Genomic DNA, 18591 nt, shown 5'->3' on the forward strand with positions numbered 1-18591 from the left:
ATTTGTGTTACAGCACCCTGTCATAGTAACAACTTTGCATTAATCTGAGAAAGTTAGTGCATAAGCACTAACTTTCTGGCTCTAAAATCCCCTATTTGCAGATTTTCTAAATAAGAATGTTTCAATTTGTAGGACAAATTTGAAATAAAACATATCAAATGAGTTATTCACTTACTGCAATGATTCGGAATAAGCTTCAATCAAAGGCCTACGTTAAAGACTATAGCTCTGTAAGGGCAGGGGGAAGTGCCTCTCAAATCAGAATGTTACATTTATGTTTGCAAATTAAAACTATACCTGATAACAGAAAGTTGTCATATTGAAGCTTGCCTCACATTCATGTAAATGTGATAATCTTCATACTATCCAGTTATTGGCATTGACTATGATTCCTATGTTTTGAAAGAGTGAAACTGTCCATTACAGTTAAGCCTTTTCTATGTATACTGCAAGTAACAAATTATGTTTTATGAGGGAAAAAGTTCTGATAAAGTTCCTAATCAGAGGCGAGAAGTTTGTATTATAAGTAATTCTCAGTTACATGCATTTTTTTTAGGTAAAGACAGAAGTTGCCATGTTATTTCCAAAACATTACATTTTTTAATACTGTGAGACTAATTAGTGAGGACACAGAATAATCATGACTGATTCTGTATGATCTGAGGCTTTCACAACAGCTAAATATAATGAGGTCTTGGGCTACCAGCCATGTCAGGTGAGTGAATGGAGAAAACACCAACGTTTCGAGTACTGAAGCACCCTGAGCACGAGGACGAAGATGGTTCTCAAAATGTTGGTGCTTTATCTATTCAACCGCCTGAAACGGTTGGTAGCCAAGAAGAATTCATGAAGACGGATTACTTTGATATCTATCTCTGGGAACAATTTTTACACAAAGAAAGAGGCAAGAAACCAGAATCCTTATAGACTGCATGTACAATAACGCTGCAAGTAAGTCAAGACTATACTTGAATGTATGGCAGTGACTTCTTATTGAGAGCTTAATACATATTAGTATGAAGTAATGGTATCAACTATAACACTCCTACAAATCTACAACAGCTAAAACTACTGTACCTTAATAAATGTGATTCTTAAGACAAGCATGTAGTAAAACAGGAACTGATGTAAAATAAATGCAAATCCAGTCACATATTCTAAAATAAACATTTTATAAAAATGATATAAAATTACAAATTTCTTTTAAAACCTTCATAGATAAAAGGTATGACTATGTAGTGAAATTAAATGTAAATAAAAGCTCACCGAAAGTGTAAGATCACTGTAATATCTAACGCTGCACAACCTGATACCAACACCAGAGCCCAAAATGAAGTTGCTATACAATGAAAAGTGACAATTATTTAACCAAAAATCAGTAAATGCAGCTGACCGTCGTCTATACAAATACTCATTTCACTACAAATGAAGCTCAACAAAATTTATGCATGTAGTTGAAATTTTTTATTATTTTGACATCACGTGGTTTTGTTAGTGCGGCCCATCATAAATCACATTTGACTACTCTACTGTACATATAAAATGTATGACATTACTTCCTTTTCTAGATACCTGGTCACTGTCTGCATGCTCAGTATTAAAGAGAAAGAGGGAAAGGTTGTTCACTATCAGGCAAGGAAGTGGACCTGTGGGGCATGAAATTAACATGAAGGGATGGCAGTGCAATGATGTCTCCTCAACCATCCCCAAAAGAAACAGTAATTCATTTCATAATATTTTTGTCCCTAAAAATGGATTGACATTTGGTAATAATCAGAAAGGCATACAAAGCTTCTGCATTCACCACAGATATATCTGACTCCAGGAAATCTTGTCAGTATCACCATATCTACAAACGCAGATTGGTAAAATTCATTGCAAGCCGGTCACACCATCTGTTAAATCAAACAACTTTCTGGCTGTTTCTAAATTCATCATCCATTTTTAAATTTGTATTTGTACATAAAATAAAATGAAGCTTAATGTGGGGATGATGGGGATCTCTTTTGTTTTAAAATTATTGGTGCAGTGTCCTCAACACACAAAACACACTATCTTACAGTCCCAGTCATCCACCCCAGTTCATCATGACGAACTGCTGTTGTCACCATTGTCATGATAACTGTTTCCATTCATCACAAATGATGTACCAAGCCCATACAGATGGCCACAGTACTTTGCATCGTCGATGTTATCTTCAAAGAACATCTGCAGAATGGGAAACAAGAAAAGAAATAGTTAGTATTTTATTGATGAAAATAAGGCAGCTACGGAAGATACAATAAAATACCATTATAACATCAGTTCACAAAGTTCATACAAAATCACAGTATAATGAATACATGTTGTGGATAATTAAAAATTTCAGATTATAAAAATGTATTCCAGAATCAAACTTCAGTTTATTTCATAGAACCATTTATACCACAATAAGTTTAAATATATACACGTTTTGAAGCAGTGTATTTATCTTATTAACAACTAACACTCAATTTTATTGTTGTTCAACCAATACGGACATTTAAGAAATTGGTATTTGCTACAAAACACATATCTCATTATAATCTACAACATTTACTGCATTATTCATCAATATGGTAAAACTGACAAGAACATGTTTGGAAAGAATGTTTTCTCCACTACAGTACAGCTTTCTGCTGTTATTACTGACCTCTCGCATTTTGAAGAAAGCCATTCCAGTGAGGAGGGAGTCACTGCCTGCCTGATGTTGTGGCCCGATCCTTTCCAACTCCAGCTGATCTGCTACTTCTTGCAACCCACCCTTCAAGTTCTTGCAGCTTTTCATAAGATACTGGAAGATAATTATCAGAAAGTGCTTATGAAACATTAAGGCATTATATGTCATGTTTTCAGCTGATTATTATGTTTTAAGGCCCATCGGCTATGTAGTGCCAACATTATTTGTGTTAGCTATATATATATATATAAAAGTTTTGATATAACAACTGGATAGTTCGGTTTTACCAAAGAAAATAAATATGGATGCTTAATGTCATGTGTTTCCTGGTGAAAGGAATTAATGTTTCTTCCTGCAACAAATCAGCTTGAAAATCACAACACACTTATTATAGAATCAACATAATGTGCAATTATTCAGTTTTAAACATTTGAAAGCAAGCTTCTAGAGCAAGAGTGACGATCAAGTATGATGTTCAGATTTCACGGCAAATGCCCACCTCGTTGGCAATGTCTTTTGACTTTGTGGCATCTGCTCAACTTGTCAAGAGCAAAGAATTCACTTTTGAGGTGGTAATTGATACACTACAATTCAAAGGCCTGGTAATCCTCATATTCAGTCTTGAATTTGTCACAGGCAAGGAACACAGAAAACATCGTAAAACATTCAAACTCAGAACTTCATCCCTTGACTGCAGGTCTGTTATCCTCATTATTAAAACTGATAGTTTTATTAGTCTGCGTACCAGCCTGACAGTTGTTGAAATTTATCAAAAAGTCTTTGCTTACTTACCTGTTAATAAACTTTTGAAATAATCAGATTACTTACAACACATTTAATTAAATTATACAGCAACCTTACATTAAGAAAATGCAACATTTTGTTTCACTGACTAGATGACTCACTTTAACGTCATACACAGTCGGAAAATATATCCTCAGCAGCTCAAAGAAATCGCTCTCCTCATGCGGGAGGTTCTGATCCGTCAATAACTTCAGGAGGTAGCCAAAGTCATAACCGCTAAAACAGACATAAACAGTAAGGGTTAGATAAAGCGAGAGTTGCACAGGTACATCTCTCAAACTCCCATTAGCACTATTTATTACAAAATTTCTTTCTGGAGAAAGTTAGATAGGGTGGAGACAATGAAAGTACATCTCATGCAAGGGAAAAACAAGTCAGAAAATATATCTGACCTTTGCCCTCTGTAAATGGCCCGGGAATTAACCAGTCGGGTATTCCCCAAAAGGGAATTCCAAAGCCAGTCAACTGGAATTCAGAAACAAATGCAGGAATTCTTATGAACTGCCTAATACAAAATTCTATGAAAACGTCTTCACTTATTCTAGAGTTGTTTCATATACGCAGACAAATAAACAGACAAAACAATTTCAGGGATGCAAACATGCCTCAGAAAAAGTGTCCAAGCAGATCAATCAAAGTCGAGAAAGTGGAAAATACCACCCATCATGAAGATTCCTTTCACTGACCTATGAAATGATAACCACTTTATGTTGTCCATAAGTACAATGCCTGATGTCATGAGGAGTTCGGCAAAGTCCAAAGGATCAATCCCTTCTTCCTCGTGTTTCTTGAACTGAATTCCAGAATTTTGGAGCAGATCAATGCTGTCTTGTGCATACATGTCTTCTCTGTAAGAAAACAATAGCCTATGTAATTTATAGTGGCCTGGATGTGAGAAAGAGAAAAGAAGAACTTCAGAATGCAAATATATATCCGTAGACAAAGCTTCATCGAAACCCACGTTTATAAATTCAGGCAATGGAACCATATTCTGCTGTCCATTATTATGCATTCATTACATAAACTGAACACATACGAAGGAGGATACATCTGCTCAGCTAAATATTTCATCTCTGAAACTAGCAAACTAATTCTGGCTGAATTTGGTATTGCATTTTATGCTGAAAGCTGCCAGACAAATTTAATTTTGATTTGTACTGTTCAAACCTTCACTGAAAACAGAGGACAATGTATCAGATGATCCTTCACACCTAGTGCCTCTGTAACAGAACGTGAGGGTGTTGTAAAGAAGCCTTTAAAGAGTATCAGTGAGCAGTAAGTCACTGTAAAGTAAGTGGTAGAAATACAATTTTACTTACGATAAGTTAAATTTAAAATTGAACTGCCATGTAGTGTATGATCCACCTGGTGTCTTGCCATTCTCATCCAGAAAAGTCAGGCCAAGCTGAATAATTCTCAAAAGGTCTACATTACAGCGTAGCAGCTGGTACTGATAGTCAGCAGTGCTGCGAAATTCTCCAATTGGCCGAGCCACCACTCCAGGGAATTCAGTGTCCTAAAAACAAAAACAAAACAGAAAGTAAACTTGATCTAAAGCTTTCATGGAGACGAAGTATAATAAATTCTTCTCAGGTTACCAGTCGCGTAAGGTGGCTTACTGAAGAAGTCACCAATGTCTTGAGAACCATCTTCGTCCTCATCCTCAGGGGACGAGGACAAAGATGTCACTTTCTTTTTACAAAGTAAAGTTATCCAGTACTTGGATGCGGCCCAAACACTTTAAAAGAGAGGAGGGAAAAAGAAATCTGCTTCCTCAAAATTTCAATATGTTCAGCACATACTTACCATTGCAACATAGTGGTACTTCTGAACAACCTGACGGATGGTTCGGAATTCTTCTTCCAAGTTGTGGCCCCATACATCTCGAATCCCACACTCTTCATTACTCGGGATGTTGGCATGACCACTGTGTGAGCTACTGCTGCCTGCATCAAAATTTAAAAAAAAAAAACCCTCTTTTAATAGACTTAACACCTAGGCATGGGTAAGTGAACAAACAAGAAGCTCTAAAACAAGTTATGATGATACTTTACTTACTTTGACCACAATAGCCCAGCACCAGTCAATATCATGAGCCACATGAATCAAATCCACAACTTTCCATTCTATTTCCTTAAAATTCATTTTAATATTATTCTCCAATCTGTGCCTAGGTCTTACAAATGGCCTCCTCCTTTAGGCCTTCGAACCAAAATGCTGTATGCATGTCATCTCCCTCATGTAAGTAACATGACCATAACAATACTTGGGAAGATTACAAATTATGATGCAACTCATTACCCATTTTCTATCAGTTTTGTATCACTTCATTCATCTTGGTTCAAATATTCTCCTCAGAATCCTGTTCTCAAACACCTTCAACCTGTGTTCTCCCCTAAACACAAGAGACCAAGATTCACACCCACAACTAACTAACTAGATGGCTTATCGAACCCGAAGGTTCATCACCGAATTAACCAAAGCCCTCCACCGGTCCCTGTCCTGGGCCAGCAAAATCTAGTCTCTTCCAACTCCTATCTCCCATAGATCCCACCTGAGATTATCCTCCCATCTACGTCTACGTCTACCCAGCGGTCTCTTCCCCTCAGGCTTCCCGACCAATACATGGTGTACAAGATTCACGTCCACACACAAAAAAAGGCAAAATTACTGAATCAGCAACTTAAATACAAAAGTAATATGTACCTGTCGCTGTGGGCATGGCAGAACCGCACCCCAGTTTCTCCAAGAGGTGAGTGGCCCAGTTCACATTGGTTGCCCGAGCCAGACTTTTGCCTCTGTCCACACCACTCTTGTCAAACAACACAAACTATAACAAAAAGAAAGAGGAAATTGTGCTGTAAAGTAGAAACACATAAAAGCCATGGATGAAAAGCTTCTAATCTATATTACACTTCAAAAATAAAGGTCTTATGTTATAAGTTAATGTTATCATAGTCTCCAATTTCTGTAACACATATCCTAACTCTTCATAAATGACTCAAAGGATTTAACATTACTGCTAAAAGCAGGGGTGAACAAGTACTGAGTCAATTCACCAGTGAGACATGAATTCTAATTGCCTGACATTTTCTCAACAGAGAAAACAACAGCCACACCACTTTAATTGTTCACTCTACTTCAAAATGCAAAATATACAAGGCATAAAATACTGTGAACAATCATTAGTTAACAAATAACTGGTTATAAATAGCCTTAACTTCAAATTTAATTCTTTCTGGGTTAGAATCAGAATTCAAGTTGGTCCATATAAGAAACTATGTGTAATACACTTTTATAGAGAGTACTTTTATTTAATAATAAAGCTACAATAAAAATGCATGATAGCTAGAAGATAACAATAAGCACTGTGCACAATTTACCTTGAAGTTAGTAAAATACAATTTGATTTGCATTTAACAAGACAGAGAGAGAAAAACATGCAAAATATATATTTACTCTGACATGAAGTTAGTCCCACAGAAATGTAATCTGTACAAACTATAACAGTGCCAGAAGAAGAATAGGACTACAACAGCGATGAAGAAAAAGAAATATAAATTGTAAATAGATTTCAGGTGTTGGTACTGTCAGTTAGTTTATGAAATACCAATATAGTATTATTCCAAGTACAAGAATAATGAACAACAATAAACGTTCAAGTTCCATAACATGCATGGAACTTCTTGACCACCTAAGTGACTACCAGCTTATCAAGAAATAATGCTCAAAACTTGCTATGCAATTCTCAATATACATCTGCCCACTTTGTGTATTCACAATGCAAGTCCAGTCAAAATAATGATAAACCTGATAATAAGCTGGAAGAAATAAGTTTGTGGATTACTGCAACCAGTTCCTGCAAGCAACATCAGTTTTAATTATCAAAATACAATTTGCTGTACCTTTTCCTTTCCTTTATTCAGTTCGCAGTGGTTGTTATCTGGTTTCTTTGGTGTCTCCACAATTACTGCAATGATACTCACATCACAACCATGCAACAGTTTCATTGGTTAGTATATGAACCTGAAAGACAAAGAGCTCGAACTGATGATCACAAGGAGGCAGTCATTAAACAAGTTACATAAGAAACATTGCACACAATGATATAAAGATCATAATAATAAAGGTAATGTAAAGAACCGATCCTCTTAACCTCATTTGGCATTAAATTCCTTCGATAAAGCAATGCAAACAGCATCATATAGAATAAGTCACTGTTTAATTTATTAAAACAAATTCTTAGAAAGCAATACACTGTTGAGACAACTAAATTATAACACGTAAAATGTACTGGAGGTATATATGTATATTTAAAGCAACCTTGGAGGTTGGAGTAGACGCCTTACATCAAGAGTTGTGTTTCACACACACCAAAACTTGTTTTGTATCAACCTCTTTGAACAATGCATCAAACAGAAATTAAACACAATCAAAATCACACTTACGAACCTGTCATTGCACTAATGTAAATTATATTTCACTTTCTTATTGATTAGATTATTAATTTTGCAATTCCTCCCGACAGACGAATACAGTACCCAACTACCACAGATAATATAACTAATGACGTCACAGATATTTAACATAATGCAGAGTCGTCGATACATCGAACAAGTTGGAAAACTTTCGATGGCATGCCCATCAGTTCCATAAGTCTCTCCAAAGATGTCACTGTATCGATGAAATACTGTTGGTCTCTTTTGATCTTCGCCATAAGATGTCTCCGTATGTAACTATTTGAAGATAGTATGACGTTCAAAACATAAACTAATCACATCACACGAAATATAATTGATTAATTTATGGATGTTTTGAAGAAATTAGATTTTTAAGCGTTCTTTGAAAAAACAATATGAAATGATTGGGGAGGCAGTGTCAATCAGCATGTTTTATTTCCAAAATTATTAGACGGATTTCGATAAAATTTGGCACTGGAACCATATTCATTGTTTGCCACGTGACAGGAAAATACCTTGGAATTAATATTGAACAACTTTTCGACGTGGTGAAAATTTAACAAAGTAAAATGGAAAATAATTATAACACTCTGCATGACTTGCATTAGACTGTTAAAAAAATTAGAACACACGCTCATCTTGTATGATATCCGCTTTCAATTGCACAGCCTGGCGTGAGATTTCCGATAGCTATCTGCTTCATTTTCAGGAAGAATGGTTTCTCAAGTTACATTATATTGTAACACGATTTAATACAATTACAGACGTTAGTGCTTCTGACAGACAGACGGACAAAACTACAGCTATGGCTACAGATTAGGGGGTAGGAACATTGGAGTGACATTAATGACAACGTTTCGGAAAGGAGCACGATGGCTTATTTAAACAGGTCATGACACCCCTGGTATTCGCCCAAGAAAACTGTAAAACCTCACTCAGGTCAGCCAAGGTTCGAACATGGTACCACAAAGGTAGACTATTCCCACTACCTCAAACCGCCTAGTCAGCGGTCTGTAACTACGTACCTTCTCACCACTTGTCGAGAACCACAACATCACGTAGTTAAACAGTATAACTAGAGTTTACTGGTAGTGGCATTAATAATGTAGGGCTTGATGCCAACAGTTAATTTTGTACTTGAACGCAGGCGCGCGCAGGACGCAACCCGCTTGGCTCCTGAGCGTGCCAAGCTCTTGCTTCAGTGTGTGGCAGTTTCCTGAAGCCGCTGAATGGACCAACTTCTCGTTAACAAAAATCACTGAAAATTCTCGTGTGATATCACGTGTTCGATCCATCTTACAGCAACACAGGAGAAACAATGGCGCGAGGCTGTTTTACATGCGTGTGTACACACAAGATCACGTGAACGGTACGTAACCATAATATGAAAATATATTTAATATAGTTTTTAGGGCGTATTAACTTCTCTGTAGAGCCAACGTCTTAAACAAGGGACAAATAACATCCGTATATCCATTGTTTACAAGGTTTAGAATCACACGAATCAGGTTTCACGTTCGACTTTAAGATAAGCATCTTTCCCATCTCAGATTTTCAATGGTAAATAAATTACTTTTATAAGTCACAAATTATGTTATTGAAAAGTACCAAATATTAAATGCCCAGTTTCTAAAGACGACCGTCAATGAATGCACTGCTGAGTCTTATAACTTTATTTTTCACGTTAATTTTATAATGACAGTGACGAATTGCACTCTTAGTAACGGAGTTGTGTTCAAGTGAAATCGAAGGATATTCTTCTTTGTAGACACACGTTTATTTTTAACCAAAAATTAACATTGCTCTTTCCCACGTCAGACAAACGCAACTGAGTGGTATGCATCTGTATCTGCCCAGTGCTTAATTTCTTACTGTGACCAGCCTGGCGACTGTATTCAAACTGACTGTATGTTAGTTATTCGAAGTGTGCGGAAAGCACTTCATTGCCGAAAATCCACTAGAGTGTCAAACAGCAAATTAGAGGGTTGATCTGTAAGTGTTGTACCATAATTTTTTGAATATTACCTGTTATAATATATGTTTATTCTGGGTAATATTTCTGTTTACAAATCAACGCCTGGAATTAAAATTTAGCTATTTACGCGGATGACTACAGTAACAGCACCCCCCACCCCCCCCCACCCCCCAAAAAAATGGAGCTATAAGTGGTTTCTTTCCTGGAAAGGTTTTACTTGTTAACAAGGAAGTTGTCTTTACAGTCTAGTAGCATGGCGTTTTATCGAACTTGGTTATAATGTTTAGGTTTACATATGAACTGCCACAGATGTTGGCGCTTTATCGGGGGCAACCTTTTAAAATGACATAGGAAATTTTTTTCAGAGGATTTTATGGGCACAATGCGAGGGCAGCGGTATATACAGGAGACCTGTATAGAGGACTGACTGAATTCAAGTTCATGATCATAAAACTGTATAATTTGTTGATGTTGTGTGTTGTAACGCCATATGGACTTGCAGATGGATACAAATGTTCCTGAGGAACAAATTGCCTTCATCTTCAGCCCAGAGACGCTGGTATCTGTCTAGAAGTCCATGCGATATTAAAATCCAGAAGACCAAAAAAATATATGCAATAAATGTCAAGTTCATTTAAAAAAATGTCTTCACGAACTGGGCAATTCAATGCCTATAGAGACCTCAAAATGCAATTTAAAGTCTCTGGGGGCATTTCTCTTTCTCCAACAGTAATTTTATAAATTGGCTAGCTAAGATCTTGTTTTTATTGTGAGAATTTGGGAATAACAGGATAAATTTGTACATTAAATTGTCATTTTGTGTTGAGTAGAATAACCTGGCAGAAATAAATCACTTGTAAAGCCTAGGTGCAGATAAGAAAACAACATTAAAACGGATGTTGACATATGGCGAGAGGAAGTGAACTGGATTAATCTGATTCAAAATAGGACCCACAAACTGAGCGACTACTAACTTCTCAGGAAGGACTAAGATGTATGGAATCAGTATACTTGCTGCTTTTTCAAACATTCTTAGCTTCCCTGACACGCCATAGACAGCGGGAACTTATTCCCACCTCAATTTTCCTACGAACTGAGCATATATACCCAGTTTAATTCTAAACAAGCATCAGCTTTAAAAAAAGTAATTTGATCAGGAAAGGGTTAAATATTATTTTAAAGCTTCAATTCGAACGTATTCGTGTGAAATGAATGGTGTGTCAAAACGCGTCTGGAAACCAGGAGTGGATTTGGAAACGCAGTTGGTTTCAGCGTGGGTTTGTGGTGTAGCAACGCCACATTAATCGGATTATTAGGTGGCCATTGAATCACGTACCGTATTTCACATCTCTGCAGCGTGTTAGGACTAACAATGCTGAAGAACGAAATTACGCAGACCGAAGCTTCAATGCCGAGGCAAATTTAACAAATTGTTGTACTCTGTTTACACATTTAGATGCACAAGACAATCACGAACATCCGATAATCTCCGCCCCTCCGCGATTCAAACCGGAAAATCGTTTCTGGCTTCTGCTGAGTTGAACGGCGAAACCTGAGTTTAAATATTTCAGGTTAGAAACCAATATGGACTTCCTGCGATTACAGATTAAGGTTCCACGGAAATGGAATGTTTACAACAAGTGAACATCCATCGTGGAATTGATTCACTAGTCGAGAGCTAGAATTTCAATTGGCGATGTTCGAGGAAGCCTTCCTGTTCTCTTGCTTGATGACCTATGCCCTGGACCTGAACTGAATGGATAACGGACTCTCAAACTTTGCTTTTCAGCAAACAACTCCACGTACTACAGTCCTTCCTGCGAAGCTGATAGTCGATAATCAAGTATCTACCATTCTCAGGAAAGCCCACCACTGGACCCTATCTTAAGTCCGTTGCATCCATTCCTCATCCAAACTGTTTAAAATCCATTTTAATAGTAATTTCCGATTTACGGCTAGGAATACACAGGCCGATAAATAAAGTAGTCTATTCCCTTTAGGTTTTATTATTAAAATTGTGTTTGCGTTTTTCGAGTCCTGTATTCGTACGGCATTTCCTGCCCATATAATAATCACTGGCTGATTGAATCACCACACGATATTCAGTGAAGAGCACAGTTTATGAAGCTCCTCATTTTGTATAATTTCCTATTGTTACGTCACTGCCTCTCGTTTAGAGATCGTAACTGAAAACCAAACGGTTGTAGACATTGTAGATACAATTCTATATATAACTATGACGTCAGAAAAATCATAATACACGGTGGGGACACAGCGTTGGTATAATAAGACTACGAATCGAAAAGTAGATTAAACATTTCTCTCTTGGATCATGGATGTTCGCGTTTTTCTCTGCTGTGTTGTGATGGACCGGCGCCCAGTCCAAAGATTCCCAAGAAATATTCCGAAGGATTAAATGAATCAGAATTAATTCTGAATCTGAAGACGACAGCCCTAATCAAAATAATCCCAACTGTTTAGCTGATTTCGGAAGAGATTTAATTGCACAATCGAAGTCTGCATCATCTTCCCGTCCAAGTGTTATCTAGGCCCATCCGCATAACACGCGGCTTTAAAATTCCGTGCTTAACCTAATTTCGATTTCTCCTCTGCACGTTTCTACTCAGCAAGGCTCGCAATTATGCTGTAAATGTGATGTTGTCCACTACATATTACGCACGACGTTTCGGGAGTTTAACTCTGCCCTTGTAAATCAGGTGATTAGGTGTCATCAGATTGACAGATATTATATTTTTAGATATTAATATCATTACTTGGGATTCGTCCGGCAATACTTTAAATATTACGTTCGAAGTTTAATATGTGCATGTATGTAGGCAACACTTTCCTAGAAGCCGGCTTTATTTCCATCTTCAGATATTGGTCATTATTATAACAGCACATATTTTATATATTGCTTGTTTTACCTTTTATGTTTTACTGTGTTTGTGAGTTTATCTCTGTGCTGTATCTGTAATTGGCCACCAGGCTGTTGATACAGCACAGAAATAATAAAGAATTGAATTAAATTGAAGAATTGAATTGAATTTTCCCAAACTCTTCTTTTATTTTAAGTATTTTGATTGAGGCTGGAATTGATCACAGAGCCATTAGATTATTAAATAAAATTTCGGAAATTTTGTTCTAAACCGTCTTCAAATGATTTGTGTGATTAGGACGACAATTCAATCATCATCTGCCAAGAACGTATATGAACAGGTCCCAGTCCGAGAAAAGGATGGAAGGATCCTGTTCATATGGACCTGTCGTCAGACAGAACACTAAATAATAATAACAAGCTCAGAAAAACCATAAATCGTATGTCATGATGACTAGTATTCTGAAAGAGGTCTGAACCGATAGAGCCGTATGTAGTTATGGACAGACGGTTTTGTTTGAAGCAAATAAAACACTTGAATAATGGAGCATGCCGGCACATACATCGCGGTAAATGGTCGGCGACGTCAACCTCTCGCCTTTGGTCTCTGACCTCCTGTAAGGTTTCTGGAGCGTTCTCACTAAGCTGGGCAGCCAACGGCGGTACTGTACAAGGAAACCCATTCAATTTCCAAACAGACCACCATCAAAGCGACCCTACCTCTCGTTATAGAGAAGTGTTCTCATTTTCAGAATGTCTATGGTAGAAGACATACAGGCATTTGTCGGACAGAAACAAATGACTTCCAACCTGTTTAACCAAATCACATTATCGAAATGTGAAGTCATATTATTCCTAAATTAACGAGCCATTTTGTATAATTAAAAATGATTATGAATATAACACACATGGGGAGGCCAGCTATATAATTTGAGTACAACAATTTGGTCCGAAAATCCCATAGATGGTGCTGTTTGGGAAATATAAGCGTAAATCGGAAGGTAATATTAAAATGTATCTTAAATAATAGTGGACTGGATTCAACTGGCTTATCATAGGGAGCAGTAAACACAGCAAGGACCTACTGGGTTCCACATAAAGCGAAAAACTTCACGATCATTATCTTCTGAAGAAGGACTTGGCCCCACGCAGTTAATTAGTTATAAACAGAGTGACTACCTTACTGTAATTATTTTTCAATTTAAACACCAAAACTGGGATTTATGTTTACATTATAATTATGTGTCATGTATATCTGTAACGGCTAATGGAGTGATTTGCGAATATTGGCTTTATAAGCGTGAAACATTTTTTTTACGTGTTGATTTTAAAAGCCCAGTTCCTTTCTGAGATATGATAACTGATCATGCAAACGTCATTAGAACTGAATAACAAAGTAACAATAATAATTGTCATAATTTGGGCGAAAACACGTGCGTGCGTGTGTGCATGTGCGTGTTTTTTTTTAACCAGTGTAGTGCTTTCTGCAGAGCAGCCAGGCGATAAGGTTTCTAGCGGCAGGACGGGGTAGAAAACTGCAGGGCTTCGGATTTCGATTTGTATAAGCTCATTAGTCAAGGATTTTACATGAAAACGCGGAACACTGTGTCTATAGAGGAAGAAATTGACAGCTGTAAAGAGGATTGGAATATAAATACAGTACAATGTGTATGAAGTAAAATTTATATTTGTAGAGTGTAATTGGAAAACAAACTGGAGAAAACACAATGCACGAGCTAGGTTGTATTCCGTTTCAGAAAATCAGTAACACGGAAATAACTTCAATTTTTCATTATTCTATACTAACCATAACAGCTGTATGATCACTTGATAGATTATTACCAAATTTCAAAAAAAACAAGTAGTGACATCTGTGAAGCGCAGGTGATACGTCGCTTAAACCATCTGACCTGAATTTAAGAAACCCTTTTTGCAATAGAAATTATGATATGTATTAGTACGGAAATTATAACAGAATACTTTTTTAAAATAAATAACAATGATAGGACTGAAAATCCGATGTGGTGGAGTGACTTTTAAAATTTTCAATGCAAAGTCTCCTTCATCTGTTGCACCGCGCACAAACAAAGGAGCTTCTGAAAACCTTCACGTCTCCCACACACCATCACAGCATGGTGCTTAAACACGGTGATAATTTCACCTGAACCTTAGTTAATTATATCATGAACCTACAGTTTTGTGAATTTACACAATACATTTGTGACTGTCACTATCAAGTACTTTAACACCACATTTCAAAAGGATTCATTACCAGCAATTACATTAAGATTTTGTCCTTTATTCTGGTGACTAGACAAGGACTTGTTGCTTGTATCCCAACATCAACCTCACTACTAATGTATAGTGCGATTTCTGTGTTCTAATTTAAATGGAAAAACATTCGTGTAAATAGGATGATAATATTAAAACGGATCTTAAAGAAACTGAAGATGAGAATATCTTTGAACACTTCACATAAAAGTGGTGGTCTTAATTAGGCGTATACTTAAAGTAAACTGTTTTGTATGATTAGTCTTTTTTTCTTTATCAAGTTAGGAGGTTAGATTTGAACTTCATATAAATTTCGGATCCCATTTGGTATTCGTTTTATGCATTTCATGCAAAGAACGAAAAACACACGGCAAAACATCAGCTTCAGATATTATATTATTTGAAATCATTAGATCAGCGGCTGTTTCAATGTTATCTGATTTAAGAGAGCATTTGTTTCGTGTACCGACTTGGTTTTGCCTCTAAAAAGACGCAGTGCGGAATCTCCGTTCAGAAATGAGCACAAAGCCTGCACTGCTTTCGGAAACATAAGGCAAGCCCTGAATTATTCCATTATTTATTTACATTATATTGATTTTGTTCGAAACATTAAGTTTCTTAAAGACTTCGAATGAGCGAAAAGAGATCCTAAACTTAAACGCCTTGTTTCTGTAGCTGAAAAGGGGAGAAAATAACAGAACAAAATTCTGTAGAAACACTCTTAGTGAAGTAAAGCTTTTTATTTAATTTTGTTAACTAAAAGTTGAGCTTTTGATTTGTGCTGCCACCTTAACGCAGTGCACTACTGAAGAATTAAACCTGCTATCTTTTCGATTTGATCTTTATTCCTGCCTGGGACGAAACCTAAGTTTAATACCTTTCTTTCGCCATCAAATTTTTTTGAGTTAAATTACACGCTAGGACAATTTTGAAACCTTTAAATTAGTACAATGTATCCGTATAAATTCGTGTAAACACAAAATTATACGCGCATTTTGTACACCCGTTCTCTGTCAAAAGAAAAAGTTTTATGGCTGTGACATTTTATCTGTCATTCTGAAGGCAGGCTGTATATCCACGGGTGCATACGCACAAATTGTTCAAGATAATTTGTGAACACGAGACAGAAAAGTTAGCAAAGGATTGGATAAATTTAAATAATGAGGGGATTTATAATTTGTGCTCCAAGTAATATTCTTAACGTGATTAAGTCTAGAGGAAAAGACAGGCACAAGAGAGATGAGAAATGGTATGGAACATTGTCAGATGCTTCAGGCAGGATAAAAGATTACTATTGACAGCTACACATAGAATGTAGTCAAACTCATCATTAAAATTTATCATACAGAATATGGTGTGAAAATGTGAAACGGATTCAACTGACTCAGGATAAAATCCAAAGACGGGCTTTTATGAAGACGGTAACGAATATTGCAATACCATACACGCAGAGAAATTCTTGATCAGCTGTGAAACAACCAACTTTCCGAATTAGTCGCAACGTATCTGCATATTTATATAACTTGCTGTCCAGTAAGCTCCCCTTTTCTACCATCACCGACAGTTAACACGGCCTCACACTGCAGGATCATTTCCAAAGCACACCAAACTTGTAACACGAACATTTTGGTTTTTGGTTAAAATTTCTGCTTCGTATTTGAAAGGTCTCTGCCTTTCTGTGTAAGCTATTCGGGTAACTAAGCTATATCAAGAAACAAAAGGACGGGAGAACATTCTTAGCTTCTTAATCCCATGAGACACGCAAAGGTTACTGATGGTAATCATAGTGTGTGTTAACTGCGTGACCAGCAGCACAGAGCTTTACTACCATGTCAAACCGTCATTCATTTGGCTACTTCTGCTTTTAGTAGCCACTGAAATTTTACTTAAACAGATCAGAAATATTACAATATGTCTGTTGTCCCTGGCTGATGCTAAGAATAGATTCACTTAAAATAGGTCAATTTGCGAAGGCCCGAAAAAAAAAAGCTTTGTCAGCGGACTGGACACTTCTGCGTAAATTAATATGACTGATTTGAATCCCACGATGACAATAATGTTCTGGGTTCTAACCCCGTTCAGACTCATAGGTAGAGACCAATGTTTCGGAGAAACATACTGTATCCGTCATCAGGGCTAAAAATGATTATCAATAAATAATCGTACAATTTAGAATCGAATTTATATACGTAATTTTAACAAGAAAAGATTCCGGTTAATTTAAATTTGCGCACTGCATATGTAGTCTTTAGCGTACAAAATACGATTTTGGCATATTTGTATTCTCTTGCGTAGATAATAGAAAACCAAGAGAATTTTCAGTCGTAATACTCGTCAAGTCTGCCAAGATTCGAACTGAGCGCCTCCCGAATAAATTGAACGTCGAGCTTTTGGGTTTAAGGAAATTTATTTGTTACTGCGCTTGTTGGAATTTAAGCCCGCAGAGGAGTCACTGGGCGAAATTTTAAAGCTGATGATACTGACGACGAAATATACAGTAGCTCATAGAATCCAAGAGTTATAATAAATGCACATTTTGTTATGCACTGGTTGTACGATAATGGTATTTGCTGTGTGAGTTCATTAGACAACTAGTGCTCTAGTGTTTGCACAGTCACTTTCATCGTTGAGAGCCTCTCGAGTCCTCCTCAGCTTCTGAATCCAGAAATCTAAGAGATTCCCACTCTGCCGAAAAGAATCCGTTATTCAATTTTCAGTACCGTCATCTTGCGCACAATCGTGGAAGGGAGATAATATTAAAATGTATTTTAAAATAGGGTGTTAATCTCAATCAGTTGATTCAGCATGAGATGAAGTCGTGTGATCTTCTTAACTTAGTAATGAAAAGGAGTTATGTAAAATGAATAATTTGTTGACTAGCGAGCAACTATTTAGTTTTCAAGAAAGACGCTATACTATGGGCTGGTTATGGGTTAAATATACAGTCTACTTTACACGTTATATGACGTGTTCCTTTCCTTCGCCTTGTTCATCCTTCCTAGGTAAATTACGTGTTCCTTTCCTTAGGCATTGCAGCCCGCTGTTCCGTATCACATTTTTCACTGTACAGTTTAAGACTCTGAACTCGCCTTTTCCGTGTGCAAAATGACGTACGTACCAGTTTATCCACCCTGCAGGGAGATATTACCGTGACACATCCCTGCTTCTTGTTCTTTTGTTTTATAACATCCCCCATCCCAAGAATTACGTCCCTCAGGGAGCGGTATAGATTAAGAGAAAAACATAAAAAGTTGAAGTCTTATAAAAATTGCGTCTGCCCTTTTAAAGCCTCACTGTTCCCTGTGTCTCGGGTTACGCTGCTAAAGAGTTTTGAAAGATAGTCTTTTACAAAAGGCGAGGACAAACACTTTGAATCTACACTGTAATCCTTAAACTTAATAAGATAAGAACTCACTATTCCATCAGATAAGTTTTAACATTTTTAAAATTATTATATATAACCCTTTTCATTCTACGAACAAGTTTTTTTTTTCAATTAAGAATA

The 18591-nt window shown here is 36.7% G+C and overlaps 1 protein-coding gene across 2 annotated transcripts; it reads right to left on the minus strand.

Moving 5' to 3' along the window:
* Nucleotides 1-1153: 1153 nt before the first annotated feature.
* Pop2 (CCR4-NOT transcription complex subunit Pop2) lies at nt 1154-8077 on the minus strand. 2 transcript variants are annotated; one of them, XM_022068656.2, is made up of 9 exons: nt 7955-8077; nt 7408-7528; nt 6209-6332; nt 5309-5448; nt 4822-5018; nt 4189-4350; nt 3604-3718; nt 2672-2812; nt 1154-2208 (listed from the first exon to the last, which is right to left on the minus strand). In XM_022068656.2, the coding sequence occupies exons 2-9, from the start codon at nt 7510-7512 to the stop codon at nt 2086-2088; spliced, it is 1107 nt and encodes a 368-aa protein (XP_021924348.1). In that variant the 5' UTR covers nt 7513-7528; nt 7955-8077; the 3' UTR covers nt 1154-2085. The 2 variants fall into 2 exon arrangements, with proteins under 2 accessions (XP_021924348.1, XP_021924349.1); XM_022068657.2 differs by lacking the exon at nt 7955-8077 and adding an exon at nt 7659-7787.
* Between the last annotated feature and the right edge of the window lie 10514 nt (nt 8078-18591).

Source organism: Zootermopsis nevadensis, unplaced genomic scaffold (genome assembly GCF_977971745.1).
Source record: "Zootermopsis nevadensis isolate Lab colony 2312 unplaced genomic scaffold, Znev_1.0 Znev_ptg000024l, whole genome shotgun sequence".
Taxonomy (NCBI): domain Eukaryota; kingdom Metazoa; phylum Arthropoda; class Insecta; order Blattodea; family Termopsidae; genus Zootermopsis; species Zootermopsis nevadensis.